We start from the raw sequence: 12,359 nt of genomic DNA on the forward strand, positions 1-12,359 counted from the left end.
CTAGTGTGTGCAGGATAGTGCTAGTGTAAGGGGATCGCAGGTTGGCGCTGACTCGGTGGGCCGAAGGGCCTGTTTCCGTGCTGTATCTCTAAACGAAAATGTTTCACCAGAGAATGGTTTGCTGGATTTGCACTATACCCAAACGTAGACACGAGGAACTGCAGATACTGGTTTACAAAAAAAGTGTAATAGTAACTAATGGGCCTGAATCATCTTACATGATTTTTTAGGCGATTTTTCAAGCACCCGTCATAGTCGCAGCAGGTGGACGAAGATTTTCAACATGTTGAAAATCCAGCGGTGACCAGAAAAAGGTACGACTCTTTGGGCGACTACTCACGACCATACAGGCGTCACCCCGCGACATGTCTGTATGGTCGTGAGCAGTCGCCCAAAGAGTCGTACCCTTTTCTGGTCGCCGCTGGATTTTCAACATGTTGAACATTTTCGGTGACCTGCTCCAACTATGACGGGTGCCGGGGGTCGCCGAAAATATCATGTAGGTGGGACAGGCTCATCAGTGGGTCAGACAGAATCTCTGGAGAACATGAACAGGTGACGTTTCGGGTCAGAACCCTTGTTCAGACTGCCTCAAAAAGGCAGCCAACATCATCAAGGACCCACACCATCCTGGCCACACACTCATCTCTCCGCTACCATCGGGCAGAAGGTACAGGAGCCTGAAATCTGTTACATCCAGGTTCAGGAACAGCTGCTTCCCCAAAGCCATCAGGCTATTAAACTGGCCAACAAACAGACTCTGAACTGTAACAGCCTATTGCACTTTATCTGTTTATTTATGTGTATATTGAACTGAATGGTTCTGTATTTTTGCTTACAATATTCTGTTGTGCTGCAGCAAGCAAGGATTTCCTTGTCCTATCTGGGACACATGACAATCAACTCTCTTGACTTGACTAGAATGGCCCCAATGTGAAACGTTGCCTATCCATGTCCTCCAGGGATCAACTGAGTTACTCCAGCACTTTGTGTCTTTATCTGTTTACATGTTCCCTCTCCCCACAATTTTGTTTTACCTGGAAGATCCGCGGGCAAGTCAACGACGTTCTTGTAATCGGGTGAAAAGTTGACGTTGACATAGAAGGGACAGACGAAGCCTTTGCTGGTGAGGATGGGGATGTGTGGTCGGAACTGCTGCAGCTCATTTTCCTGCCAGTGCATCTTGAGGAAGACACCGTAGCTGATCACCACCCCCGGAAGCTTGTTCTGAAAATACACAATGGGTGAGATAGAGTCGTCCAGCACGGAAACAGGCCCTTCAGCCCTACTTTCCCACACCGCCAATAGACAATAGGTGCAGGAGTAGGCCATTCGGCTCTTCCAGCCAGCACCGCCATTCAATGTGATCATGGCTGATCATCCCCAATCAATACCCCGTTCCTGCCTTCTCCCCATATCCCCTGACTCTGCTATTTTCAAGAGCCCTATCTAGCTCTCTCTTGAAAGCATCCAGAGAACCTGCCTCCACCGCCCTCTGAGGCAGAGAATTCCACAGACTCACCACTCTCTGTGAGAAAAACTGTTTCCTCGTCTCCGTTCTAAATGGCTTACTCCTTATTCTTAAACTGTGGCCCCTGGTTCTGGACTCCCCCAACATCGGGAACATGTTTCCTGCCTCTAGCGTGTCCAAACCCTTAACAATCTTATATGTTTCAATGAGATGCCCTCTCATCCTTCTAAACTCCAGAGTGTACAAACCCAGCTGCTCCATTCTCTCAGCATATGACAGTCCCGCCATCTCGGGAATTAACTTTGTAAACCTATGCTGCACTACCTCAATAGCAAGAATGTCCTTCCTCAAATTAGGGGACCAAAACTGCACACAATACTCTAGGTGTGGTCTCACTAGGGCTCTGTACAACTGCAGAAGGGCCTCTTTGCTCCTATATATATATATATACATAATGTTCCATCTACACTAGTCCCACCTGCTTGTGTTTGGCCCACGTCCCTCTATATCCCTCCTATCCATGCACCTGTCTAAATGTTTCTTAAAAATTTCGATATCCCCAGCCTCAACTACCTCCTCCGGCAGCTCGTTCCATGCACCCACCACCCTCTGTGTGAAAATGTTACCCCTCAGTTTCCTATTAAATCTACCCCCCCCCCCCCTTAAACCTATGTCCTTCTTCTTCTTCTTCTTCTTGCGTATGGCGTGCACTGCCTAAAGATGTAGGACAACTTGTTCTATTTGATCTTATTTGATTGTGCACGCCGGGTTGATTGCATTCGTCGAAACCGGGCGGACCACGCGAAGGTTGCAATCTCCCACCCCAACCTATGTCCCCTGGTTCTCCATTTCCCCACTCTGAGCAAGAGACCATGTGTGTCTACCCAATGTGTTCCTCTCATGATTTTGTGTAGAAGGGGGGGGAGTTAATAGTGTTGTTCTCAAATCCTAACCTGTTGCAACTGCACGTGTCATGGAGAGAAAGAGAAAATTAGCAACGATCGTGGGGGGGATGCAATACGCAGACATTATTATGAAGTGGTGCACTGACTGATGACTTCCTTTATGACTAGTTGTGTAAGAAGGAACTGCAGATGCTGGAAAAATCGAAGGTAGACAAAAATGCTGGAGAAATCCGGCGGGTGAGGCAGCATCTATGGAGCGAAGGAATAGGTGAGGTTTCGGGTCGAGACCCGGAAGGGTCTCGACCTGAAACGTCACCTATTCCTTCGCTCCATAGATGCTTCCGGGTTTCGACCCGAAACATCACCTATTCCTTCGCTCCATAGATGCTTCCGGGTCTCGACCAGAAGGACAAGAGGATTTCAGTATAGGAGTAAAGAGGTTTTTCTGCAGTTGTAGAGGGCTCTGGTAAGACCACATCTGGAGTATTGTGTGCAGTTTTGGTGTCCTAATTTGAGGAAGGACATCCTTGTGATTGAGGCAGTGCAGCGTAGGCTCACGAGATTGATCCCTGGGATGGCGGGACTGTCATATGAGGAAAGATCGAAAAGACTAGGTTTGTATTCACTGGAATTTAGAAGGATGAGGGGGGATCTTATAGAAACATATAAAATTATAAAAGGACTGGACAAGCTAGATGCAGGAAAAATGTTCCCAATGTTGGGCGAGTCCAGAACCAGGGGCCACAGTCTTAGAATAAAGGGGAGGCCATTTAAGACTGAGGTGAGAAAAAGCTTTTTACACCCAGAGAGTTGTGAATTTGTGGAATTCCCTGCCACAGAGGGCAGTGGAGGCGAAGTCACTGGATGGATTTAAGAGAGAGTTAGATAGAGCTCTAGGGGCTAGTGGAGTCAAGGGATATGGGGAGAAGGCAGGCACGGGTTATTGATTGGGACGATCAGCCATGATCACAATGATCGAAGGGCCGAATGGCCTCCTCCTGCACCTATTTTCTATGTTTCTATGAAACGTCACCTATTCCTTCGACCTGGAAGCATCTATGGAGCGAAGGAATAGGTGACAACACAGGGGACAATTTACAATTTTACCTGGCCAATTAACTCAACAAAACCAGTTGCTCAGATCGCCACTCTGACTCAATGCTGCGGTTTACGCAAGAATTTAATTAATTGATCACGACCGGAAGGTGTGACTGCTCCTCACACACAGAACACCTCTTTGGCACTGTTCACACTGGCAGTGTCACGGGTCTCCTGAAGCTAAGCTTCAGGTCAATAAAATCAAACGTGCCAAATATTTCTGCTCTCGCCCCGCACCTTCACGAACCTTTACTTCAGGGATTGCCCTGTTTTCACACCTTCACACTTCCTTATCTATGTGCAGGAAAGAACTGCAGATGCTGGTTTAAATCAAAGACAGACATAAAATGCTGGAGTAACTCAACAGGGACAGGCAGCATCTCTGGAGAGAAGGAATGGGTGACGTTTCGGGTCGAGACCCTTATCCAGACTCTGACTCGGATCTGAAGAAGGGTCTCGACCCGAAACGTCACCCATTCCTTCTCTCCAGATACTGCCTGTCCCGCTGAGTTACTCCAGCATTTTGTGTCTGTCTTCAGGGATGTGAAGTGGATTCATATTAAAACCCAAACGCAACAGTATTAATTCATCAATTTTCATTGTTAAAGTGACCAAGGTTTAAAGGGGAGTCCTGAAAATGAGGAAAAAGTAACGAGTTCAGTTGAATTTATTGTCACGTGTATCGAGGTACAGTGAAAAGCTTATGTTGTGCGCTAACCAGTCATCGGAAAGACAATACATGATTACAATTGAGCCGTTCATTGTGTACAGATACATGATAGGCGAATAACGTTGAGTGCAAGGTAAACCCGATGAAGTCCAATCACAGATAGTCCGAGTGTTAAAGGAATGAAAGGAAAAGGTTGGGGCAGTAGAGAATGCAAAGTATCAAATCCATCGTTCAGCAACATATTGAGTGATGGTTGCTGCGATCATTTCTGCTAGAGCCACTGCCTCAAAACAACAGAGACCAAGCTCGATCCTGATCTTGGGTGCTGGCTGTGTGGAGTTTGCACCTTCTCCCTGTGAGCTGCGTGGGTTTCCTCCGGTTTCCTCCCACACCCCAAAGACGTGCGAGGATGTAGGGTAATTGGCCGCTAAACTGTCCCGAATGTGTCGGGTGGGAGTGGATGCAACGTGGGGTATTGGGTGTGAAGTGAGGTGCTGTGTCTGGTGAACACAGAATTACAAGCACAAGGAGAGGGGGGGGGGGAAGAGAGAGAGAGAGCGAGAGAAGAAAGAGAGAGGTGAGAGACCAGAGAGCTCGTGGAAAAGAGAGCTATGAAATATGATGTCTACAGAAAATACGAGACTCTCCAATCGATCCTCTACGATCCATACGCCGAGACACCCGCTCCCTCTCGCACTCTCTCTCTTATCCTCGCTTCTCTTTCCTCCTCTCTCTCTCTCTCTCTCTCTCTCTCTCTCTCTCTCTCTCTCTCTCTCTCTCTCCTCCTCCCCTCTCCCCTCTCTCCTCTCTCCCTCTCTCCCTCTCTCTCTCTCTCCCACTATCCCTCTCCCTCCCTCTCTCCCTCTCTCCCTCTCTCCCTCTCTCTCTCCCTCTCTCCTTCTCTCTCTCCCTAACTCTCCCTCTCTCCCTCTCTCCCTATCTCGCTTCCTCTCCCCGCCCTCTCTCCCTCTCTCCCTCTCTCCTTCCCCTTTTCTTTCCCTCCCTCTCTCTCTCTCTCTTCTTCTTCTCTCCCAGAGAGAAAGAGAAAAAGGCAGTTGAAAAAGGAAGACAGAAGAGATTCTGGCAACCAAGAGAAAACAGAATATGCGGCCACTGTTTGACAGATGAGGTTGAAACAGAGGTGCACTTCCTCCTAAAATGCAAAAAAATTGACAAAAGAAGGAAAGCATACTTTGACAAACTCAGTGTGGCAACCCCTGATTTTAAAGAACTAGATGATACATCAAAACTAAGAATAATCCTTGGCGAAGGAAATACGGCAGATCTTGGTGCACAATACGTAACAGCATGCCACAACCTGAGAGACGGTGAATGACCAACATGTACGCACACACTAATTGACATTAACTAACACTAAGAAATTAATATTGAATTGCTAAACTTGCTATTGTGTTGTACTGCTTACAGCTGCAAGAACGTGTAGCATCAATAAAGGGCTATCGGCCTATTGCGAGTTTATGTACAGGGACATATCTATCCATGCACTGTATACTTGTATTTATACTTATGCATTTTAAATATGTATGTCATGTTTTATACTTTGGCAATATAACAATGTTTTTCTTATCATGCCAATAAAGTTTTAAAATTGAATTGAATTGAGAGAGAGAGGGAGAGAGAGGAGAGAGGGAAAGAGAGAGAGAGAGAGAGAGAGCAAGAGAGAGAAAAATAAAATCGACAAGATTCTCAAGTTTGGGAATCGAGAGTGAATGAGGGGCTGCAGGCAGCAAAACGAGATGGGGGGCAGTGTGATCACAACTTATACTTGGGAACATGACTTGGGAAAGTGACAATGAAAGCACCATTGAACCGTGGAATACACAATAAGAACAAAAGACAACGTTGGCCAAACCGGACATTTAAAATTAATTACCTTCCATTTCTGGTCCTTTAAAATGGGTAGTATGTGTTCATGCATGACTGTGTCTGGTTGAAGATAATGAACATCCATCTTCTCCAGCAGCTTGCGGACTTGTGAGTTGCCCAGGTTGTCAAGGCATGAAAGCACGTCAGGGTGGATGGTCTTTAGATCCAGATAGAGGTCTTGCAAGCCTGTTTGGAGAAGCCACAACTGTGACAGTGCTCAGCTCTACATTGCACAACATCAGCTACAACCACCAGATACAAATTAAAAAGGACTTACATTCGTGACACGATTTTTTTATTAATTGATTGAAAGAAATCACATGGAAAGAGGCCCTTCAGCCCACCGAGTCCGTGTTGACCATCCATCACCCGCTCACACTAGTTCTATGTTATCCCACTTTCTCATCCACTCCCGACACACTTGGGGGCAATTTACATACAGACCCGCACGTCTTTGGGATGTGGGAGGAATACCGAAGCACCCGGAGGAAACCCAGGCGGTCACAGGGAGAACATGCAAACTCCACACTGACAGCACCCGAGGTCAGGATTGAAGCGGGGCCCCTGGCGCTGTGGGGCAGCAGCTGTACCCGCTGGGCCATCGTTTACATTTGTTACTTCAAGGACTGCTCTGGCTTTTTCCCATCCCCTCCCTCCCAAGACCAGCAGCACAATCGAGGACCAGTCTCACCCCGGCCACTCCCTCTTCTCCCCTCTCCCATCGGGCAAGAGGTACAGAAGTGTGAAAACGCACACCTCCAGATTCAACTACAGTTTCTTCCCAGCTGTTATCAGGCAACTGAACCATCCTACCACAACCAGAGAGTAGTCCTGAACTACTATCTACCTCATTGGAGACCTTCGGACTATCCTTGATCAGACTTTACTGGGTTCATCTTGCACTAAATGTTATTACCTTACTCATGTATCTGTACACTGTGAACGGCTCGATTGTAATCATGTATTATCTTTCCGCTGACTGGTCAGCACGCAACAAAAGCTTTTCACTGTACCACGGTACACATAACAATATTCGAGGATGTGCCTGCTCTGGAGAGGGTCCAGAGGAGGTTTACAAGAATGATCCCAGGAATGAGTGGGTTAACATATAATGAGTATTTGACAGCACTGGGCCTCTACTCGCTGGAGTTTAGAAGAATGAGGGGGGGGGACCTCATTGAAACGTACAGAATAGTGAAAGGCCTGGATGGAGTGGATGTGGAGAGGATGTTTCCACTAGTGGGAGAGTCCAGGACCAGGGGTCATGGCCTCAGAGTTAAAGGACGTTCTTTTAGGAAGGACATGAGGAGAAATGTCTTTAGTCAGAAGGTGTTCAATCTGTGGAATTCTTTGCCACAGAAGGCAGTGGAGGCAAAGTCAGCAGATATATTTAAGGCAGAGATAGATAAATTCTTGATTAGTACGGGTGTCAGGGGTTATGGGGAGAAGGCAGGAGAATGGGGTTAGGAGGGAGAGATAGATCAGCCGTGATTGAATGGTGTTGACGATGGGCCGAATGGCCTAATTCTACTCCTATCACATGGCCGTATGATGTTTCCACTAGTGGGAGAGTCTAGGACTAGAGGTCACAGCCTCAGAATTAAAGGACGTTCTTTAGGAAGGAGATGAGGAGGAATTTATTTCGTCAGAGGGTGGTGAAACTGTGGAATTGTTTGCCACAGAAGGCTGAGGAGGCCAAGTCAGTGGATATTTTAAGGCAGAGATTGATAGATTCTTGATTCCAGGTGTCAGAGGCTATGGTGAGAAGGCAGGAGAATGGGGTTTGAAGGGAGAGACAGATCAGCCATGACTGAATGGCGGAGTAGACTCAATGGGCCAAATGGCCTCATTCTACTCCTATCACTTATAATCTTATGAAACTAAACTGAAGACCTTGGATACACTCACCAATCTACAAAGCAACAAATAGACAACAGAGTGTTCAAAAGGGAACTGCAGATGCTGGAATATCGAAGGTACACACAATTACTGGGGAAACTCAGCAGGTGCAGCAGCATCTATGGAGCGAAGGAAATAGGCGACGTTTCGGGCCGAAACCCTTCTTCAGACAATATAGACAACAGACACAGGTGCAGGAGCCGGCCATTCGGCCCTTGCAATGTTGGATATTGCACAATAGATCCATAACCTGAAACAACCTGAAGCGATTACCTGGAGTCGGCTTTGTAAACTGTTCGTTCTCTTTATCATAAAGGGGGAAGAATATGGCCTGATCTTTCCATGCTGCCATGCTTCCATCGGCAAGAGGAATGATTGGCACGGATTTCAGATCCTCAATGAATTGGTCCAAGTTCCCGTACTCTTGTTCAAGGCTACGATAGTTGCACACCAGTAACTTTGCAATTTTCTTCATCATACCATCTAAATCAGGGAAAGTTGGCACTATTATTGTCAAAAAATGTTCGAGGTAAATCAACCAAAAGTTTTAAATTCAGCCACATTTATGTTTCAAATCTTTCGTGGCAGAGATGAGCCCCTCCCATTCCGAATCCGACCTTTCTGTCCTGGGCCTCCTCCACGGCCAGAGTGAGCCACCACCGGAAATTGGAGGAGCAGCGCCTGATATTCCGCTTGGGCAGTCTGCACCCTAGCGGCATAAACATTGAATTCTCCAATCTCCGGTAGCCCTTGCTGTCTCCTCCCCTTCTCAGCTCTCCCTCAGCCCTCTGGCTCCTCCTCTTCCTTTCTTCTCCCCGCCCCCCCTCCCCCCCACCCTACATCAGTCCGAAGAAGGGTCTCGGCCCGAAACGTTGCCTATTTCCTTCACACCATAGATGATGCCTCACCCGCTCAGTTTCTTCAGCATTTTTGTCTACCTCCCGACCTTAAATGTCACCTATCCATGTTCTACAGAGATGCCACCTGACCCACTGGGTTACTCCAGCACTTTGTGTCTATCCTCGGTGTAAACCAGCATCTGCAGTTCCTTCCTAAACTCAGAATTGTAGAGGTAGTCGAGTCCCTGAAGTCTGAAGAAGGGTTCCGACCCACAACATCACCCATCCCGTTTCTCTGCTGACCCTGCTAACGGAGTTACTCCACCATTTTGTGTCTACGCTCAATTACATGCTCTAAATACGGCAAAAGTTTACATTTCCTTGCTTTTGCCCCCTGCACCTTTCACATTTCGGGTAATCTGCACATTCTTTTCACTAATATTAAAAACATCGACCGTGGTAAACAGGCAGTGTTTGATTGGGTTCGACTTTGCCAGTTTGCAAAATTAGTTAGTAAACCACAATAACTTTTGGTGTAAGGAATGGGTGACGTTTCAGGTCGACCCGAAACGTCACCCATTCCTTCTCTCCAGAGATGCTGCCTGTTCCACTGAGTTACTCCAGCATTTTGTGTCTACCTTTGATTAAAACCAGCATCTGCTCCACTGCGAAATCTCCTCAAGGTATGTCTACTTTGAAGAAGTTCTCCTCCTCTTTCTGACGAGAGTTCAGCAACATCCTCTCTCACTGCCCCCCCCCCTCTGTGATTCCTCCTTCCCTCCGTAAAAAGTCTGAAGAAGGGTCTTGACCTGAAACGTCACCCATTCCTTCTCTCCAGAGATGCTACCTGTCCTGCCGAGTTACTCCCGCATTTTGCGTCTATCTTCAATTTTTGGTTTAAAACTACCTTCCTGTGCCCAAGAACATTTTAAAGATAAAATTGTTGCATCAATAGACAATAGGTGCAGGAGTAGGCCATTCGGCCCTTCGAGCCAGCACCGCCATTCGATCATCCCCCATCTGTACCCCATTCCTGCCCTCTCCCCATATCCCCTGACTCCGCTATCTTTAAGAGCCCTATCTAGCTCTCTCTTGAAAGCATCCAGAGAACCTGCCTCCACCATCCACAGACTCACCACTCTCTGTGAGAAAAAGTGTTTCCCCATCTCCGTTCTAAATGGCTTACTCCTTATTCTTAAACTGGCCCCTGGTTCTGGACTCCCCAACATCGGGAACATGTTTCCTGCCTCTAGCGTGACCAAGCCCTTAACAATCTTATATGTTTCAATGAGATATCCTCTCATCCTTCTAAACTCCAGAGTGTACAAGCCCAGCTGCTCCATTCTCTCAAGGGGGGGGGGGGGGTGCCTGCTGCCACGTGCAGTTAAGGCTGTTTGGTGAACTTTCTTTTAACTCTGTCGAACCAACACACGGGGACACTAGTGTACTGCCTCGGTGACGTCTGCTGTATGATTTTACCAGGTTGAGCATCTGACTGTGCCTAGGTGATAATAACCGAACGTATCATTGAACCACCCACCAGATGGAGCTCAGGGCCCGGCAGACATTGACGCAGATACAACAACCTGGCTGCTCAACACCTGGTTTGAGATCTTTTTATTTTTTTTAATATATTTTTTTATTAAAGGTAATCAATTACAATGCTTCAAACAACTTTATATCAAATTAATTCAATTTGCATTAAGTAAAACACTAGTAATACTTATCTACTATTTTTTTAGAAATAATGATAGAGAAAGAATAGAACAGTTATAAATCATTAAGAGAGTGATTAAATAATAATTTGATTATATATAAGAAAGAAAAGAGAAACGAAAAAAAAAAAAAAAAAAAAAAAAAAAAAAAAAATTTTAGTAACCACAATATGTATTATTAATAACACTACTACAAGTGATAGTATCAATAAAGACATATATGTAATTCCAATATAAAAATGAATTATTCTCACCAAATCCCGCAGGGTGCACGCCGAGCTGTGTTGCCAAGAACAGCTACTTCTCTAAATACTGTATATATGGAGACCATATCTGTTCAAAAGAATTATACTTGTCCAATAGGACAAATCTAATTCTTTCCAGATGTAACGTCTCCATCATCTCTGTTGCCCACATTTTGGTTGTGGGGGATAATGTTCCCTTCCAAAATTTCAATATGATTTTTTTTCCAATTATCAAACAGTAATCAATACACCTGGTTTGAGATCTAACTATTCCTTTGGCTTATGTTTCATTCGCTAGAAGAAGACGACCCCGTACCAACATGCTGCTTTGGGATCAGGACATAGAAACATTCGGCCCTTCAAGCCTGCACCGCCATTCAATATGATCATGGATGATCATCCAACTCAGTATCCTGTACCTGCCTTCTCTCCATACCCCCTGATCCCTTTAGCCACAAGGGCCAGATCTAACTCCCTCTTAAATATAGCCAATGAACTGGCCTCAACTACTTTCTGTGGCAGAGAATTCCACAGATTCACCACTCTCTGTGTGAAACAAAATGTTCTCATCTCGGTCCTAAAAGATTTCCCCCTTATCCTTAAACTGTGACCCCTTGTTCTGGACTTCCCCAACATCGGGAACAATCTTCATCGGGGACATCTTGGGTAACTTATAAAAACAAGAAAAGGTTGCGTTAGGTACCATTGAATGGAGGGTTGGTCTCTGCAAGCTCCTTGGCAATGGCTTTGGTGACGGCAATGATGTCGGTGCTGCTGAGCCTGTGTATACCAAGTGCAGAGACCAGGGCCGGACTGAGAGAAGACTGAAGCACTGGGTTTAGGTAAGCCAAGCTCAGGTGTTTCTCCAGAAGTTCTGCGGTGATCACCTCTTGTAGCAAGATGTCGTGTGTGATGGCAATCTGCGAGGGCAATCTGTATTCAATCCTGCCGGCTGCAACGACAGAATCACAGAATGAAGACCATATACAAACTGCAGGTTGCCTTTGCAGCTGTTTCAGCTCCAGATACCATGCACTGTTTGCAATGAAGTGAAAGAGGGAGAGGGGGAGCGAGAGAGAGAGACAGAGTGGGGGAGCGAGAGAGAGGGGGAGAGAAAGAGAGGGGGAGAGAAAGAGAGGGGGGAAGAGAGGGAGGGGGAGGGAGAGAAAGAAAGGGGGGAGATAGAGAGAGGGGGAGGGATGAGAGTGGGGGGGGAGAGGGGAGTGGGGTAGGGGGAGTGGGGCAGGAGGGTAGGGGTAGTGGGAGAGATAGAGATAGAGATAGAGATAGAGATAGCGAGAGTGAGAGCGAGAGAAACATAGAAAATAGGTGCATGACATCATTATGATCATGGCTGATCGTCCCCTATCAATAACCCGTGCCTGCCTTCTCCCCATATCCCTTGATTCCACTAGGCCCCTAGAGCTCTATCTAACCCTCTTAAATCCATCCAGTGCCTTGGTCTCCACTGCCCTCTGTGGCTGGGAATTCCACAAATTCACAACTCTCTGGGTGAAAATGTTTTTTCTCACCTCAGTCTTAAATGACCTTCCCTTTATTCTAAGACTGTGGCCCCTGGTTCTGGACTCGCCCAACATTGGGAACATTTTTCCTGCATCTAGCTTGTCCA

General features: G+C 46.5%; 1 protein-coding gene across 10 annotated transcripts in view; it reads right to left on the reverse strand.

The window, feature by feature from the left end:
- The window catches only part of LOC116988145 (protein NO VEIN-like), a 129,347-nt gene that overhangs the window by 32,957 nt on the left and 84,031 nt on the right, over positions 1–12,359 (reverse strand). For all 10 annotated transcript variants that reach the window (XM_033044673.1, XM_033044672.1, XM_033044671.1 and 7 more), the window contains 4 exons: positions 11,433–11,681; positions 8,204–8,413; positions 6,039–6,217; positions 1,038–1,227 (listed from right to left, as the gene is read on the reverse strand). In XM_033044673.1, the coding sequence (XP_032900564.1) occupies positions 1,038–1,227; positions 6,039–6,217; positions 8,204–8,413; positions 11,433–11,681 (828 nt within the window). The remainder of the gene's footprint in view (positions 1–1,037; positions 1,228–6,038; positions 6,218–8,203; positions 8,414–11,432; positions 11,682–12,359) is intronic.

The sequence above is a fragment of the Amblyraja radiata genome, chromosome 26 (assembly GCF_010909765.2).
Source record: "Amblyraja radiata isolate CabotCenter1 chromosome 26, sAmbRad1.1.pri, whole genome shotgun sequence".
Classification (NCBI taxonomy): domain Eukaryota; kingdom Metazoa; phylum Chordata; class Chondrichthyes; order Rajiformes; family Rajidae; genus Amblyraja; species Amblyraja radiata.